The following is an 18623-nucleotide window of genomic DNA, read 5'->3' on the forward strand; positions in this document are numbered from 1 at the left end:
TGTTTAAGGAAAGAAAGAAAGGATTAGAAATATCAAAAAGAGCAAGACTCTACAATATGACCAGGCCAATATTTAAAAGAATCAAATATAATTTTAGGGATGAAAAATAAAATAATTTAAATAAAAACTCCATGGACAGATTTAACAGATTAGCAACATCCGAGAAGATAATTAGTAAACAGAGAGATGGACCACAAAATACCCAGAGTATAAGACATAGAATCCCTGTAATGGAAAATACTGGAGAGAAGAGAAGGAGCATGGAAAATAAATAGGAAAGATCTAACGTAAGGTCTATTCAGAATTCCAGAAAGAAGAGAAATAAGTCAGAAGCAATATTTTAAAAAGATAATAGAACCTCAGAATTGACGAAAACCCAGTCCTAGATTCCAGAAGCCCTGCGGGATAAAATAAAAAGAAACCCACACGTAGACACATCACAGAGATACTGCAGAGACACCACAACAGAAAATCTTAAAAGCAGCCACCGAAAAAGACAGACCAACCTCAAATGGAATGACAGGCTGAGATCTCACTTCTCCATAACAGGAATGGAAACCAGAAGACAGGAATATTGTCAATATGCTGAGAGAAATCACGTGAGACACGCAGATGTAGAAAGGTGGAAGTTTGTCAGGTAAAGTCTAAAGAAAAGCAAGCTGATGTGAACCTTCAGGTTAAAAAGCCTTTTAGAAGTAAAGAAGGTAATAATATTAATTAAAGAGTCACCTGGAAGAGCTAACAGTACTTATTTATCCGTACCTAATAGCATTGCCTCACTGAAGAACTAGAGGAAGAAACAGACAAATCCACTGACAAATGAGATACTTTTGCATACTCCCTCCGTAATTGACAGCTCAACCAGATAAATCAGTGAGGAAAAGATTCGAGCAAAGGAAGTCATGGGCTTTATCTAAATGACAATAGAGAATACTGTCCCCTACAGAATACATATTCTTCTCAAACATATAAGGAAGAGTTAGGAGACCTAACCACAAACCGAGCCATAAAGAAAGCCTCAACAAATGTCAAAAGATTCATGAAAGTAATGTACTTTTCATACACTCACGTGAGGAAACTTGAAAGATGTGGCAAAGTTGAGAGAAGAGAACAAAAATCACCCACAATTCTACCACTTAGAGAAAATTTCTATTCACTTACTGAGTTATTCCCCTCCTCTATACTGTTTTAAATAGAATGAGATCATTCTGGATATAGTGGGGGTTTTTTAATCTTCTCTTTTCACTTAACATAATAAGCCCTTTCTTATGCCAGGAGCAATTCTTTGTGACCCTTCTATTGGCTGCATAGTATTCCATCAATTGGATATGCCGTAAATTCCTTACCTATTTCCTTATTGTTGACTCTCGGGGTTTTTCCAGTTTTCTGAGACCATAAACATCCCTGTAATTAACTTTGTGGTATTTATAAGCGCCTTTCATCCAAGGACCTCAAAGCATTTCAGCATGATCTAATTTTGCTGTCTAGCCAGTAAGAGAGTAAATAGCATTTTTATTCCTTTTTGCCAGCAATATATTTCCACTTCCAACCAATGTGTTACCTGGAGATGTTTTATTCATAGTCTAGGCTGTACCCAACCCCTTTGTGGCTTCCCTGCAGACAGAACTGATTTTCCCACCAGCCCTTTTGCACACATTGCTCCAGGCACCTTCTGGCTTAGCCTCAGGCAAACTCGATTTCAAAGAGCTTGAACACGCTCCTTTGGCTGTGATCCCTGCCGAAGCCAGAGCCTCTCCCTCCAACACTGTGACTTGTCAAGAAGCGTTCCTTAGAAAGATGCTGCTGTTCATCAAAGCTTGGTAATTCATCTGACACTCCTTTCACATGTGTATGTAACTTCTAAGCACTGGGATGTTAAATTCATATTTCCCTGTAATTTGTTTGTGTTAAGAGGAGACTTGGGTAATTATTTTTATCCTTCTATTTTTTAATTATAAAATTGTTTAACAACTTCTTTTGAAACAGCAAATGAGGTTGAGCAAAGTCAGCACGGTTCATCGAGTTCAGCAAGAGGCAAGGGCAATAATCCAATTGCGCATCCCAGCAATGAAAATGGGAGACTGTATTGCTTTGGGGAGAACACAACTGCTCTTCTATCTAGTTAATTGTGTTATGAACAAGGCATTAAAACTTGTTTCCTTCTCTGTTCGTCATTTGATCTTCTGCCATAGAGTAATTCGCTGTAATTGTCTTTTCACAAAAGCATTAGTGCATTCCAAAGAGAGAAGTGTTTTTGTGTCTATCTCTTCTTTCCCCCTTGGTCTGTCTTCCTCCTCCGACCCTCACCTCCGCCCAAACCCCTCTATCTCACGTTCCTTCCTTTCTCGAATACCCATGCCTGTCGTTACAGGATGACGGAAATGGGTAATGTGATGACCACTGTGGTCTTTACTGGTTCCACTTACTCAGCTCCCAACTCCACTTGAGCCACCAACAAACCACCCACATTTCCAGATACAGTGTGTGAACTTGGCTGAGAAATGTACCCCGGCAAACTTTAAATATTCTATTCCTCAAACACCCTCAGGCATGGCTCCTCTCTCAGTTCGGCGCCCAGTTCTGATGGCTCCACTGGCCCAAACTCAGAAGCACACAGAAGGACTGTAGCTTCATTTAAGGCTCTCAGCCCCCCTGTTTTGCATTCCTCTGGGGAGAAAAAAAAAAAAAGGTCCTTAAGATAGCCTTTCTCACTTCTTCCCTTAAGGAGTCAAAGTGGATGGTTAATAACAATGGTTAAAATAGAGAGGGTAATGGAAGAGTGTAGAGAGAAGTACGTAGAAAGTATGCTCAGGCATGTAGGGACTATTCCTATCTCCACTTTATGGACAAGGGGTTGAGGCCGACAGAGATTATATGACTTGCCCACGGTTATGTAGCTAGTTAATGAGTGGAACCGAGGTTTGAATCCAGGCCTGTGATTCCAGGGCCCAAGCATGCTTCACCAGGGGAACCAAATGCCGGTGGTAATTTCCTCCCCCCTTCATTCAACCAAGGGGTACTTACTGAGCACCGGACATGTTCTGGGCCATGTTCTAGTGCCAGGGGACCCCGGGTCAGTTAAAAAAAGGTCCCTGGCCTTCAAGAATTTGCAGCCCAAATGGAGGAGGAAACCAACAAGAAAGGTTGTGAAAGGACATATTTGAAGTCGTTTGGTTGCAAGAAAACATACGTGGAGGAACATAACTGAAAATCCCCTTAAGCAAAGTTTGGGCGCCCCAAATACTTTAAGGAAGGGGCCCACTTGGAAAAATGCTAACCACAGCTTCGCCTTCTCGCTTCTGTGCACGCCTGCTTGCGAAAGATAAACAGATAAATCGAGCTCCTGGGTGGAGGGGTGCCTAATTGCATCCCACCCAGAGCTATCACCCCCCCCCGGCATGTTACCCTCCCACCCTCCACCCAGGATGACGCACAGAGAGACCCTCCGAAAGACCACCACCCTGCATCTTCTGGAGCTCTCTGATAGTCCCTCGCGCCAAAATTTCCTATTGGACAGTTTGTACTGGCCAACTGGACTCTTGATTGGGTAGAAACTGCAAACACCCCAATGACTGTCTCCTGAGGGTCACGCCCACAAGCCCCCATAAAAACCTAACCCTTTCATAGCTCGAGGCTCTTCTCCGCTGCCCTTGCAAGGGTTATGAGATGAGCCCCAGCGCGCTGGTCCTGCAATAAAGCCTCGTGTGATTGCATCAAGAACTGTCTCTCTCGACTTCATGGGGTTGAGTTGCCGCGTCCTCTAAGGTAGGGTGTGATTTTTATTTCCCCCCTTACATTTGGTGCGTTGGCCGGGAAACATTGGCAACCATCCCCACGTCTCGAGAGACCACAATCTTGGAGGTACCCATCCCCCTGCTGCTTGCTGCTTGTTCTGTGTCTGCGTGGGCTGTATATGTCTGCTCTGCACGGCACTTGTTGCCATCTGGTCGGTTGACTGACATCTGGGTATATGTCTGCTCTGCACGGCACTTGTTGCCATCTGGTCGGTTGACTGACATCTGGGTATATGTCTGCTCTGCACGGCACTTGTTGCCATCTGGTCGGTTGACTGACATCTGGGTATATGTCTTCTCTGCACGGCACTTGTTGCCATCTGGTCGGTTGACTGACATCTGGGTATATGTCTGCTCTGCACGGCACTTGTTGCCATCTGGTCGGTTGACTGACATCTGGGTATATGTCTGCTCTGCACGGCACTTGTTGCCATCTGGTCGGTTGACTGACATCTGGGTATATGTCTGCTCTGCACGGCACTTGTTGCCATCTGGTCGGTTGACTGACATCTGGGTATATGTCTGCTCTGCACGGCACTTGTTGCCATCTGGTCGGTTGACTGACATCTGGGTATATGTCTGCTCTGCACGGCACTTGTTGCCATCTGGTCGGTTGACTGACATCTGGGTATATGTCTGCTCTGCACGGCACTTGTTGCCATCTGGTCGGTTGACTGACATCTGGATCTGGTTCTGGTGGCCTGTTGGGCGGGTAGACGTGCCACGAACGCCCTAGGCTGCACCCCCGGGGGACGCCCCGGTGGTTTCGGAAGGGAATCGGGGACGCTCGGTTTCCCTTTATAGGGAGGTCTCTGGCGAAGGTCTGACCCACCTGCCCATAGACGGCCAGGGATATCGGACCTCGTCCACTCTTAACCCCAAGTTTTTTTAAGAGTCGGAGAGGCCGGTGGGCGCTTGACGGCTTTCTGTCTTTACTGCTTGTCTGTTTCGTTTTTGCTTGTCTGTTTCGTTTTTTTCATTTGGCAGGTTTCCATCCGGCAGGAAACCATGGGGCAAACTATTTCTACCCCTCTTTGTCTCACCACCTGGCATTGGTCAGAAGTAAGAGCGAGAGCCCACAATTTGTCAGTAGAAGTCAACAAAAATAAATGGGTAACCTTCTGTGCCTCTGAATGGCCCACTTTTGGCGTTGGTTGGCCCCCTGGAGGGTCATTCAACTTAACACCAATTCTAGCAGTCAAAGCTGTTGTCTTTCAGCCAAATCCGCACGGACACCCTGACCAGCAGCCTTACATCACTGTCTGGCAGGACCTCGTCCAGAACCCCCCTCCTTGGGTAAAGCCGTGGCTTAGTCAGACTCCTACACAAACCTCTGCCCTAAACGTAAAAACGTCCACAATAAAACAATGTTCCTGCGAGCCCCGTAAGATTTACCCTGAGTCTCAAGATCCAGCCCTTCTAGAATGGCCTCCCCCTTACCCGCACGTCCCTCCCTCTGCCCCACCGATGGAACCCACGGGGGAAGAAAGCGGGGCAAGTGGGGAAGGAGGTCCAGCTCAAGGGACAAGGAGCAGGCGAGGGATCTCACCCGATTCCACTCGGGCCCTTCCCCTCCGAGCCTATGGCCCCCCTCCCGAAGGGAATGGCCTCCAGCCCCTACAGTATTGGCCGTTTTCCTCCTCAGACCTCTATAATTGGAAAACTAACCACCCCCCATTCTCTGAGGATCCCCAACGCCTAACTAACCTGGTAGAATCTTTAATGTTTTCCCACCAGCCTACTTGGGATGACTGCCAACAGCTCCTACAGACTCTGTTCACGACCGAGGAACGCGAGAGAATCCTGATGGAGGCCCGGAAAAACGTCCCTGGAGACAATGGGCTCCCCACTACTCTCCCTAACCTTATAGACCTCGCTTTCCCATTGAGTCGTCCGGACTGGGACTACAGTCAACCCAAAGGTAGGGAGCGGCTACAGGTCTACCGCCAGGCTCTAGTGGCTGGTCTCAAAGGGGCTGCAAGGCGCCCCACCAATTTGACTAAGGTAAGAGAGGTGCTTCAAAAACCTGAGGAACCCCCTTCGGTTTTCCTGGAAAGGCTGATGGAGGCTTTTCGTAGGTACACCCCATTCGACCCGACTTCAGAAGGCCAGCGAGCCTCAGTAGCGATGGCGTTTATAGGCCAAGCCGCGCCTGACATACGAAAAAACCTGTGCCCAAATCGCCCCGTCAGGTGCGGGAGTTCCTGGGCACAGCCGGCTTTTGCCGACTCTGGATACCGGGCTTTGCCACTTTAGCAGCCCCCCTTTACCCCCTGACAAAAGAAGGATCCCCTTTCATATGGGGAGCCGACCAGCAGGAAGCCTTCGATAATATCAAGCGCGCTCTGCTGTCAGCACCGGCCCTCACGTTGCCAGACGTATCGAAGCCCTTCACTCTATACGTAGACGAACGAAAGGGCATAGCTCGGGGAGTACTAACTCAACCTCTCGGACCCTGGAGACGGCCAGTAGCCTACCTGTCAAAAAAGCTTGACCCGGTTGCTAAAGGCTGGCCAAATTGCCTCAGGGCCGTCGCAGCAGTCGCAGTCCTTGTTAAAGACGCTGACAAACTAACTATGGGACAGAAACTGACAATTGTGGCCCCTCATACACTCGAGAGCGTTGTCAGACAACCCCCCGACCGATGGCTGTCGAACGCTCGAATGACTCATTATCAGAGTCTCCTCCTCAACCGAGACCGGATACAGTTTGCCCCTCCAGTCGCCCTTAATCCCGCCACTATGCTCCCGGAAACGGATCCAGACGACGCGGGGATATTCCACTCTTGCCGAGAGGTTCTCGCCGAGGAAACTGGGATCCGGCACGACCTCGATGACCGACCCCTCCCAGATGCAGACCATACCTGGTATACTGATGGGAGCAGCTATATAGTGGAAGGTAAGCGGGTGGCAGGGGCGGCTGTAGTGGACTCAAAATCAGTAATATGGGCCAGCAGTTTGCCGGAAGGGACGTCCGCTCAAAAAGCAGAGCTAATCGCTCTAACACAAGCCCTCCGCTTAGCAGAAGGAAAAAAAGTCAACGTTTATACAGACAGCAGATATGCCTTCGCTACAGCCCATGTACACGGAGCTATCTATAAGCAGAGAGGACTCCTCACTTCAGCAGGAAAGGAAATTAAAAACAAAAGGGAAATTCTTGATCTCCTAGAAGCAGTCCATAAACCCCTTAAGGTGGCCATTATACACTGCCCTGGACGTCAAGGAGACGGTTCGGAGACTGCCCTAGGAAACCAAAGGGCAGACCGGGAGGCAAAGAAGGCTGCACATGGACTTAACGTCCTAACGCTGAGTTCGGAGGAAGGAAATGACGGCCTTTTGCCTTATAAAAGTGTTATGCAGCCAAAGGACCCAAAAACTCCCTTGTCACAAGAGGAAGCTAAAGCCTTCCTGAAACAGCTGCATCATTTGACTCATTTTGGAAAAAAAAAACATCTCGTGACTTCTGCCCGCAGTTCCCCTTTTGTTTTGCCTGACCTAGACAGATTAGCTTATGAAACTGTAAAGCACTGTATCCCTTGCCAGAAAGTTAATGCAGCTTTTTCCAGAAACACCGGAAGAACTAGACTTAGAGGAGACAGACCGGGACTTTATTGGGAAGTCGATTTCACCGAAGTACGCCCAGGAAGATATGGTAACAAGTACTTACTAGTATTCATTGATACTTTCTCTGGGTGGGTAGAAGCATACCCCACCAAAACCGAGACTGCACAGATTGTCACAAAAAAACTTATAGAAGAAATTTTTCCTCGGTTTGGAGTCCCAAGAATAATCGGGTCGGACAACGGCCCAGCCTTTGTTGCTCAGGTAAGTCAGGATATAGCCAGGATCCTTGGGGTAAATTGGAAATTACATTGTGCTTATAGACCCCAAAGCTCAGGTCAAGTAGAAAGAATAAATAGAACTATAAAAGAGACCATAACTAAATTGTCCTTGGAGACTGGCGTTGCAGACTGGATAGCCCTCCTTCCCTATGCCCTGTTCCGGGTCCGAAATACCCCGAATTCTCTAAATGTCACTCCCTTCGAAATATTGTATGGGACTACCCCTCCCTTGGCCTCTATACCTTTGAACACGTAACTAACCAAGCTTTACTCAGCAGATTAAAGGCCCTTGAAATCACCCAAAGGACGTTGTGGAAATCATTAGCAGACGCCTACCGACCTGGGGACCTCCAGGTACCTCACCGGTTCCAGGTGGGAGACTCAGTCTACGTAAGGAGACATCGAGCCGGTAACCTAGAACCCCGGTGGAAAGGACCTTACATCGTCCTGCTGACAACCCCAACTGCTGTCAAAGTAGATGGCGTCTCGGCTTGGATTCATGCGTCTCACGTCAAGGAGGCCCCCCCCCGATAAGAATTGGACTGTGGAAAAGACTGACAACCCCCTCAAACTCCGTCTGCGCCGCGTGTATGCTGCTGATGCTGATTCAAGTACCGATAAGTAGCCTTAACCCACATGGTCCACTTACCTTGACCTGGGAAATCACCTCTCAGTTAGGGGCTCCAATATGGAGCATCTCTAACAATGTTCCCCTTTGGGCGTGGTGGTCCAACCTATACCCCGATCTCTGTAGACTGGTTTCAGGCTTAGATGCCTGGGACATCTTAGATGAACAAAACATAGCCTGTCGCGACCCCATGGCCAAACATAGACTAAAAACGGACCCCTTCTATATATGTCCTAAAGATGGTCGAACAAGGGCAATCGTCCGCAAATGCGGAGGTTTCGACCACTACTTCTGTAAAAGCTGGGGATGTGAAACCACGGGGGTAGCCCCGTGGAAGCCAACTTCCTCATGGGACTTAATAAGCGTGACACGAGGAAGTGCCACTACCCTTAACGTTACCTTCACTAATAAAGGGAAAGTATCCCGGGACTGGCTAAAAGGGAGAACTTGGGGTTTTATGACTCCCATGGTCTGACCGCAGACCTGCTTCCCCGGCGCCACCCCTTTCTTAACTCCTCCCTGAAAACTTACCATCCTGTGCAGCGGCTGTTCAGTATAGTGCAGGGAGCCTACACGGCCTTAAACCATACTAGTTCTAACTTGACACAGGCCTGCTGGCTATGCTTGTCCTCCATCCCTCCTTACTACCAAGGGATCGTACACTCTGGCAACTACACTGTGTCCGGAGGAGATGACAGATGTAACTGGGGAAAACCTGGAAAATTGACCTTAACAGAAATTTTTGGGCAGGGTCTTTGTATAGGAAATCCCACTCCAGAATATCAGCCCTTATGCAGTGAAACCCATGTTATTTCAGGGGCTAATATTACTGAAAACACCACGATTATCCATGAGAATGTGACCAGTAAATACTTAGTTCCCCTGGGCGGATGGTGGGCCTGCAACACCGGCCTAACTCCCTGCTTGCACACTAGTATTTTCAATCAGTCCGCAGACTTTTGTATCATGATCCAGTTGCTGCCCAAAGTGACCTACTATGAGACAGCCCCCTTTGAAGACAGGTTCGATTCATACCGCCAAGGTGGTTCCCTAATCGGGGATCGCCACAAGAGAGAATTGATCTCCATCTCTTTGGCGGTCCTATTGGGATTGGGAATTGCTGCCGGCATAGGCACCGGAGCGGCGGCCCTAGTTCAAGGGTCCCAATCCTATCAGGAACTGCGGATGTCAATTGATGAAGACCTGAAAGTGTTAGAACAATCCATTACCCACCTAGAAAAGTCATTAACTTCCTTGTCGGAAGTAGTCTTACAGAACAGAAGGGGTTTAGACCTTCTTTTCTTGCAGCAAGGGGGCGTATGTGTTGCCCTAAATGAAGAATGTTGTTTTTATTCCGATCACTCCGGAGTAATAAAGGATTCTATGACTAAATTGAGACAGAGATTAGTAGAGAGACGAAAAGAACAAGAGGCCTCTCAGGGGTGGTTCCAAGGTTGGTTCAATAAAACTCCCTGGTTAACTACTCTAATTTCCGTCCTGTCAGGACCACTGCTAATTATTCTGTTACTCCTTACCCTAGGCCCTTGTGTTCTGAATCGTCTCATACAATTTGTCCGTAGCCAAGTCAGCACTGTGCAACTATTCATGTTAAGACATGAATACCAAGAGTTAAACCCCTCAGAGGATCCAACTATTCCATGATTGGAATTGTTCAAAAACAAAAAGGGGGGAATGAAAGGACATATTTGAAGTCGTTTGGTTGCAAGAAAACATACGTGGAGGAACATAACTGAAAATCCCCTTAAGCAAAGTTTGGGCGCCCCAAATACTTTAAGGAAGGGGCCCACTTGGAAAAATGCTAACCACAGCTTCGCCTTCTCGCTTCTGTGCACGCCTGCTTGCGAAAGATAAACAGATAAATCGAGCTCCTGGGTGGAGGGGTGCCTAATTGCATCCCACCCAGAGCTATCACCCCCCCCCCGGCATGTTACCCTCCCACCCTCCACCCAGGATGACGCACAGAGAGACCCTCCGAAAGACCACCACCCTGCATCTTCTGGAGCTCTCTGATAGTCCCTCGCGCCAAAATTTCCTATTGGACAGTTTGTACTGGCCAACTGGACTCTTGATTGGGTAGAAACTGCAAACACCCCAATGACTGTCTCCTGAGGGTCACGCCCACAAGCCCCCATAAAAACCTAACCCTTTCATAGCTCGAGGCTCTTCTCCGCTGCCCTTGCAAGGGTTATGAGATGAGCCCCAGCGCGCTGGTCCTGCAATAAAGCCTCGTGTGATTGCATCAAGAACTGTCTCTCTCGACTTCATGGGGTTGAGTTGCCGCGTCCTCTAAGGTAGGGTGTGATTTTTATTTCCCCCCTTACAGTTGCCGCCCCCTGATGTCCGGACTTGGGGGGAAGACGCCTGGGAGGCATGGCAAGTGGGCGCCCTCAGAGGACGCAGACCAAACCTAACCGCCAACTCGTCCTGGCCGCCCTTCAGCCACTTACCCAGCACGATGGAAGCTGGTGGTGACTTACCTCCCCGGGCGCCGCCGGCCACCCTGGAGTGTAATTTGAACGGGGATGCTGAAGGGCTGCATGAGACCCGGGGGCTGGGCCACATGGACTCCCTTCACCTGAGTCATAGCCGCGGAGGGCGCAGGAAGGGTGAAGCTGACGCATCGACGGAAGTGGGGTCCCCCCGGGAGCCACCAGTCCCAGCGCAGGCATCAGAAGCACCCAGGCCTCCAGGGCGGCCACGGGGTGGGGTGCGGGGCGCGCCTACCAGGCGCCGTGGGAAGGCGAGGCAGGCTGGCCCGGGGGCTTCTGCGGACTCTTGGCAAGGCAGAGCAGTCAATGCCAGACTCTCGAGAAGACGCCGCCTCGCCTTGCGCAGCCAGACCTTCTCCCTGCGGTCGCCCAGCGCCTGCCTCCGGCTCGTCAGCGGCGTTCGGCTTCAGCAGCCGGGCATTGCCATAGAGATCAACCGCTTGCGGAAAGTTGGGGCCCCAGGGACCCTGTGTAATTGGTGAGGGACATACCCAGTTCGAGGTTTGTAAAAGGAGGAAATGTTTTACCCTGACCACGTTTCCTTTTTCACAAATTGTCTCTTCGAATGCAAGCTTAGGGAATGGATTTTTCCAGTGAATTGCATGCTCCGATTAAGAGAATTCGTTTTTATACAACAGGTGATTTTCCAAATTTTCGAGGGCCATAAAATAACTCACCATTAAAACTACATCAAAGTTTTAAAGAACGGTATGAAATATCATTTTATCTTTCTTTGATAACCCAGAAGACATTTGGAGATCTTTCAATACCTTCAAATCATGAACATCAATTACCATTATAATGTAGCTTTACTAACACGTGGATAATAGAATGTCAGATAGAACACTTTGGTGTATGTTTTTAGTAAAGTTAAACATTTTCCAAAACATTGGTGTAAGCAAGAATGTAAGCATAATCTTGTCTGTAAATATCCATGTATATATAGCCAGACTAACTGCTGCCTGTCACTATTTTAATATTATTTAATGAAGAAAATATATGTTGATACACTTCTGACTTGTATTATTTTTCTATTAGAGTTGTGTTAAGCTCTTTATAAGCTATTTGTTTCTAATGAACTGATGCAATTTGGAATAAAAACTAACAGCAACTAAAATTTTTTCCCTTCTTCCCCCTATTCCAACTTAGCCTTGTAAATCTATAACCTTTCTTTTTCAGATTTAGTTCTGCTAATAAGTTCCCCTGCAATTTTGTATGTAACTCTCTTGGAAGAGGTAAATAATTCGATGCTATTTTTACACATTTGATTCAGTCTCAGAAATGTAATACTGTTTGAGCCTGTGAGATTCCTACTTGGCTCCCAGTACTTGCATTTAACCTTTCCTGGGGCTTTCTGGTCATCCCCCTTTTCTGATTCTTATTCCATTTATGTGAAAATACTCCTGCATGATCTTTAAACATTCATCTTGAGAGGGTAGAGAGAGAGAAAGTGAGTTATTTCAAATTACTTTTAGTCTCCATTCAAGAGTTCTGATAGACCCAGACATTTATTTTGGGTCCTGGACAAGTCAGGGCCTGAATATGTCTGAGGTGTAGCTGACCTAATTGGCCATCCGAGATTGATCTCAGACCTACCCTGTGCTTTGTTTTCTCTTCCTTTTTAAAGAGGGCCAAGATGACAAGTGAGAGGGAGTAACATAACCTGTTGCCCTTTGATTTCCCTCCTACTGCGGCTTCACTTGGTAAGTGACTCACGTCTGCCCACCGATAGCTGACCGCTCCCCTCTGGCACACACACTTCCCTCGAAGCTCGCAGTCTCAGAAATCCAGGGGAGTCAGTATGAATGGCAGTCCCACTGTGTGTATTCATTAGCACGGCAGGTAAGGCAGAAAGAGTGCGGTGGTCAGAGACGCTAGGTACACGGGCCTTCGCCATACATCAGGATCTCTGGTCCCTGCTCTTGGTCCCCTAGACCATCCCTGAGCTCCTAGCTTACTCCTTCCTCTCAGAGTTGCCGGAGATCACTTCCTGCTCCACAAAATGTCAGCTGAGTCAACTGTCAAACTCACCACGTGGGTCCCCTTCCTCTCTGGGCCAGAAGCTTTGGAGACTGGGTTTAAATCCCAGCTCTGTAACTTCAAATAACCCTTTAAACATTTGCTGCCTTGCTTTTCCTCAGTAAAAGGTAAAGAAAACCCAGTCTGAAGTGTATGAGTGTGGTGAGACTTCATTAGTGTCCATAAACTGTGGTAAGATCTATAGATGACAGGGGGCGTTGTTGCAAATGCTGGCATCATAGATTCCTCCAGAGTCCATAGTAAGTTTCTTTTGCATTTAACAAATGCTTTGCTCAAGGAAAAAAGAGCCACCTTCCCCTTTCATCATGTTGAAGAAACTGCTTCCTCATTCTTTTCACATTCTCTCAATTACACACTACCTATTACAGTTAAGAATTCTTTTGTGGCCGAAAATCTCCATGTTCATGAACACTGTATCTCTCTTTTCAGATTGAGACATGCGCAAATAATTTACAGCAACCTAAAAAGTATACAACAACAGCCTATGTACTTGTGTGTTCTCTGTGTATCTGTGGGTAGGAGAATAAATAAATCCCTAACTGAACCATCATCCCAATATGAGTAATTTCTGCTGATGCAAACAACAATTTAAACTGTCAAAAGTAAAGTCATATCTGATCTTACGTTCCCTTCGCAGGTAAAAACAACAAAAACAAGAAGAGAGTATGATCTGTACCCCGCACTTAGGGCGTCTTAATGGGATCCTCCATTTCCTTTATCTTAATGACCGCCTCCAACCATCGTCACTAGTCAATCGTCGCTAGTCAAATGGAGACTGATACTATGATCTAAGTTCACGTCCGAGAAACCAGCATCAGCTCTCTGCAGATGCTCTTCTTGCTCTAATGAGAAATAATACTAATGACTAACATTTATCGAGCACTTAGTTTGAGCCCCACACAGTTCTAAGGCTTTACATGTACTGACTCATTTCTTGGGCTTTTGCAAGAGCAGAGAGCCACACTGACTTATGCGATTTCACAAGAGCCACAGAACGGAGCTTATCCTGGCAGAGAGACAACTCATTGGATAATTGAAGCAGAAGCTAATAGAAACAAGAGCTGAAATTGTTAGATAGTTCAACAGCCCCGGATTTATGTTCCTATTTCAAATCCACTGTGACCAAGTCTTCAGTTGGTGCTGGGTATGGGCATACTTTATAATATCATAAATGAATCAATATTGATCGTGAGTGGTACTTGACTTCAAGTGTGGCCTGCTATGAAATGCAGGTTCCCAGGCCCCATCACTAGAGATTCTGATAAAATAGTTTGGGTGTAGGACCCAGGAACCTGCATATTAAAAAAGCTCCTCGTATGATTCTAATACAGGTGGTCCTACATTCATACTTTGGAAAACCCCACATCACTTTATGGGTTAATTAGGTCTTGGAGGCCTGACCTTAGAAAACTAAACACTGTGTCTAGTCCCAGATCTCACAACCTCCGTGGATCTCAGCTTATTCCTCAGTACAGTGCGGGGATCGGAGCAGATAATTTAATGTACTTTCCGCTTTTAAGATTCAATAAAATCTATGAAACCATAAGTTTGTTTGCAAGAAAATATGATCTCCTCTCCTGGAGTTCAAGAAGGTAAGAAGACCCCACGTGAGCTGATAAGCAGCCCTGCTAACCTAGAAAGAAGAGAACCAACCACCCACCCTTACCCTGTGTCTGCAGGGAGTAATGCTTACCCTGCACTAGGTATCGTGCTCAGGGCTTTGGGAACATTATTTGCTCAGTCACATGACCCGAAGAGGACGTACTCCACATATCCCTGCAGGTAAGGCCACAGAGCCTAGAGAGGCCAAGTAACTCCAAGTAACTTGCCCCAGTGACAAAACCACAGCGATGAGGGGCAGGTCCTCACCTAGTGGCTGGGGATATGTGTCTTATTCTTAAGGTTTGCCGAGGAATGTTGGTGGCCAGGTCTTCCCACAGATAGGATGTTCATAAATTTTGCTAGGAATTGGGGTGTCCTAATTACTCTCAGATAAATTCTTGTTCCTGACTTGACCAAGTCTCCATTTCTTGGCAAGTGATATCTCTTCGTTAATTCTAACACAACCTTACATCTTACGGAATAACTCCATTCATGAGAATTCAGTCAGAATTATCAACTAACTAGAAGTTGCTTCGGTTGTTTTGTTTTGTTTGGCTATTTCACTTTCTGAGGAGAAAAAAACAAATGATAGGAAAATGAACCAGTATCGGTAACTGAACTTTTTGAAAATAAAATTCCAGGAGAGCTCCCGAGTTAGTACTGATTCGAGTAACTCTTCTGTTTCGTGTAAGACATATTTGTGGCCGGTGGGTTCCTGATCTCATGGCAGACACCTCTAATGTTTGCTCCACGAGGGCCCAAATCTGTGTCCGTTTTATTCATTACTGTATCTCTAGCTCCTAGAACAGTACTTAGCATAGATGCCCAGTAGACAGCACTGAATGATTGAATAAGCTGGACACGACCCTCAAAATTATTCTATAGGTGATATTAAGGGCTACTGCCAACCAGTTGGGGTAGGCTTGAAAGACGAGAACATTTGGCTCTCCCTGTCTAGATCTTCCATGTATAACTACAGCCTCTGCGCCGTGTGAATTAAAGTTCAAAACGATGGTTGTGAGGATCTGCAAGGTTCGTAATCATTCTATTCAACAAGCATTTCGTGAGCCTCTCCTAGCGCAGAGTTCAATTACATTCACGTCCGCCGCAGTGGTTCACAAAGGGGAGGGTGCCACCCCCTGGTGGGCGTCTTGGAAATCTGTGGAGTGCGTCTTGGTTGGCCCCATGATTGGAGTGGACAGCTGGATGTGGCAGGTGTCCTGTAGTCTGCAGGACAGTCCCACACAACAAAGAATTGCCCTGAGTGCCATGGAACTTTCCATGTCCATGTCCCACTGGACATTCATGTAGATGAAAAAAACTGTTTATATGATCTGAGCTAAAACCTAATTTCATTTTATGTATACACAAAATACCTGTGTTTGAGTGTGTTTTGCATTTTTTTCAATATCCACTGAGTTTTCCAAAAATGCATTATTGTATAAATTAAGAGAAATGTGTACTTGCTTTGCTCAGAACTTCTTCAAAAGTTCTTCACATCTTGGGGACATCTGGGTGGCTCCGTTGGTTGAACATCTGACTCTTGATTTCAGCTCAGGTCGTGATCTCAGGGTCACGATTTCAGAGCCTTGATCTCAGGGTCTTGAGATTGAGCCCCGAGTCAGGCTCTGCGCTCAGTAGGGAGTCTGCTCAAGATTCTCTCTCGCTCTCTCCCTCTGCCCCTACCCCCCAACCTCTCTCTCTCTCTCAAATAAATTAATTTAAAAAATAGTTCTTCACATTTTAGAAAATCACATCACTATAGGCAAAGCTGTTCTAGTTGGTATTTGAGTTACCAGTACAATAAAACCCCGAAACTGGGCTATGTTTTCAGCTGCCGCATCCAGAGTAAATGTCCGTGTAGATGTCACTGTCCGAGGCCTTCATCTGTAGTCCTGATGCAGCCATGCTCAAGTATTTGCATGGAGACTCACCCATTTAATGGTAACTTACATAACTTTAATTTTCCTATCTAATAAAGTTTGGGCATTATATTATTTTTTAAATGTATTGGTAGGTTATGTCATCTATGAATCTCATTTCAGAATAGTAAAGTTATCTGCTATGAAGGAGCCATTGGGTCTGAAGGGACCGAACATTACCGTTGTCCTTGTTAAGAAACTGGACAATTAGGTTGCAGAAATTATTTTTTAAGCTTGACTCAACATACTCTTTTCCACACTTTTTGATACAGTGTGCCAGCATCTTTCTTGGGCCACATGGAACATGTGTACTCAAGTGGGTTCATATCCCATGTCAATCGGCCGTTTGGGGAAATAAGTCCGTTTCAGTGTGCTCTACAAATAGAAGCCCACCCAATTCCTGCACTGCAAACACGCAGCCTTCTCTGAGTCTCTAAGTTCACACACCAGATAAGGAGAGCTAAGCTGTGCTTTTCTTCCCCACCCCTCTCAGAGCTACCACCTGCACTATTCTCACTGGGTGGACCTCCCTGGCCTTCCAGGACCTACCGCACAGTAGGCTCAAAATAAAAGTTGGAAAGAGTACAGGGCCTGTTGAAAGTGTTTGTGCCAGAGGTAATGCACTGAAAAAGAGGAAGCAGGGAGGTGACTCAGTAGGGAGGCTGCCTATATTTTCATCAGATACGCAGACTGGCACCAATTTATTTTAACCGAAAAACATGGCTTTTGCGTATCAAATACTGTGAGTATTTGAAACACTGTTTGAAATTCCCACCTTGCCTCTTTCTTTGCAGAGATGAGGAGTAAGATTTTTTGCCTTATCTCCGTCAGCTTCCGTCCTCCCTCCTGAAATGTCTGTTGCCACCTCTTTACCTGCCCACCCTCCCCTTCCTTTCCCTCCCACAGGAAAAGGGTCCTCCTCTCCAAGAAACCCTCCCAGCCTGCACCTTTGCTCGCCTCCCTCTCTATGCCCTCCAGGATCCTGATCTGTCTCCACTTTTCTAACTTCCATCTTCCACTCTCCCTACAAAAATGTCCACGTCTACCCTATCTTCTCACTTTGCACAGGCGCTATGCTAAGTTCTGCGAGTGTGTGTGTGTGTGTGTGTGTGTGTGTGTGTGCATAAAACCTTCATTCATTGTTTCCTTCGATTTTCCAAGCACCCTCGAAGGCAGCTAATGTTATTCCTGTGTTACAGTGAGGACTGGGTGGAGTGGGACTGAGAAACACCCCCAAGTCCAACAGCTCATCGGTCAGTGAGCAGAGGGGTCAGTGTTCCGACAGCTCACCTGTTGTGCCCACCAGAGAATTTCAGTCTTTGGCCTCTGCTCCCCCTTTTTCTGTCTCTTTAACCCTTCATGGTCTGACCTCCTTTCCCCATTCCAAGAAAGTTGCTTTCTTTAATCATTTAAGGTTAATGATCACATCTATCTAGCACATCTTACTTGTACTAGGAAATTTTAATCACATCATTTTGTTCTGAGTTCACTAATTAATCCCACCAGTGGTTCCCCACCCTGTCTACATCTGGATTACCCATAAAGATTGTTTTAATTCACACATTTATTCTGTAACAGGTAGTATGTAACTGTGGCTCACCACTTTACAGGAAGGAGTCTTCCTCCTGTCCCTGTCATGCAGCCGCCCAGGACCTCTCCCCAGAGGCAACAAATGTTACCAGCTTCCTATGCACCCAGGAACCTCTACAAAATACAGACTGCTGTAGGAAACTCAGCCTTAATAGGTCAGGATTTTGAAAAGTGAAGGTAATTCTATTTTACTGGCAAGGTTGACGATTCCTAAACTTTTTGTCAAATTTCTGGCCCCTTCTAAGTCACCAGGATCACTGAGTAAATGTTTTCTACCATTTGGAAAATGAAACCTGACCATATCTCTCCCTGGTCGAGAACCCCTCAATGGCTCCCCGTGCCAGAACTGCCATAGAATTGAAAGGCTGTTCTGTGAAAAAACCATCCCACGGTCAAATCCACTTGGGAAATGCCCTATTACTATGTCCAGCATTAGGAAATGCAAAACACACATTAGCATATTGTCCCAATTAGCTTTGTTCAAACGTAACAATGTTTGTGAAGCCTTTAACCCAATGTCTGGTTCATGGCATGGGCTAAAAGATGTCAATTCTTGTTCTGATTAACCATTCTAGCCTGTATCCTGTAACACATTCTTCTTTCTAGGACTTCTCTCACTTGTAAATACTTAACAAATCATTTGTAGCTATTTGTTTGACTCTTAGTCTCCTCATTGGCGTGAAGCCCCACGAGCAA

At 46.5% G+C, this 18623-nt stretch overlaps 3 protein-coding genes across 4 annotated transcripts in view; 2 read left to right on the plus strand and 1 right to left on the minus strand.

Moving 5' to 3' along the window:
* KCNMB3 (potassium calcium-activated channel subfamily M regulatory beta subunit 3) overlaps positions 1–18623 on the minus strand; it is a 43467-nt gene that overhangs the window by 17540 nt on the left and 7304 nt on the right. The window contains exon 1 of one of the 2 annotated variants that reach the window (XM_045788695.2): positions 10762–10831. The exons of the other annotated variant lie outside the window; for it this stretch is intronic. Coding sequence (XP_045644651.2) covers positions 10762–10823 — 62 coding nt within the window. The 5' untranslated portion in view covers positions 10824–10831. Of the gene's footprint in view, positions 1–10761; positions 10832–18623 lie in introns of those variants that run through there. 2 annotated transcript variants of the gene reach the window in all.
* Positions 4788–6050, plus strand: LOC148110207 (uncharacterized). Its single transcript, XM_087861415.1, has one exon. The coding sequence runs from the start codon at positions 4803–4805 to the stop codon at positions 6048–6050; it is 1248 nt and encodes a 415-aa protein (XP_087717541.1). The 5' UTR covers positions 4788–4802.
* On the plus strand, positions 6046–10530 carry LOC148110208 (uncharacterized). The gene is made up of 3 exons (XM_087861414.1): positions 6046–7618; positions 7914–8223; positions 9804–10530. The coding sequence occupies exons 1-2, from the start codon at positions 6371–6373 to the stop codon at positions 7926–7928; spliced, it is 1263 nt and encodes a 420-aa protein (XP_087717540.1). The 5' UTR covers positions 6046–6370; the 3' UTR covers positions 7929–8223; positions 9804–10530.

The sequence above is a fragment of the Ursus americanus genome, chromosome 4 (genome assembly GCF_024610735.1).
Source record: "Ursus americanus isolate L20-20 chromosome 4, mUrsAme1.1.p, whole genome shotgun sequence".
NCBI classification, from domain to species: domain Eukaryota; kingdom Metazoa; phylum Chordata; class Mammalia; order Carnivora; family Ursidae; genus Ursus; species Ursus americanus.

Coding starts and splice junctions, on each gene's coding strand:
- LOC148110207 (XM_087861415.1), top strand. CDS start 4,803: ATGGGGCAAACTATTTCTACCCCTCTTTGTCTCACCACCTGGCATTGG.
- LOC148110208 (XM_087861414.1), top strand. CDS start 6,371: ATGGGACAGAAACTGACAATTGTGGCCCCTCATACACTCGAGAGCGTT.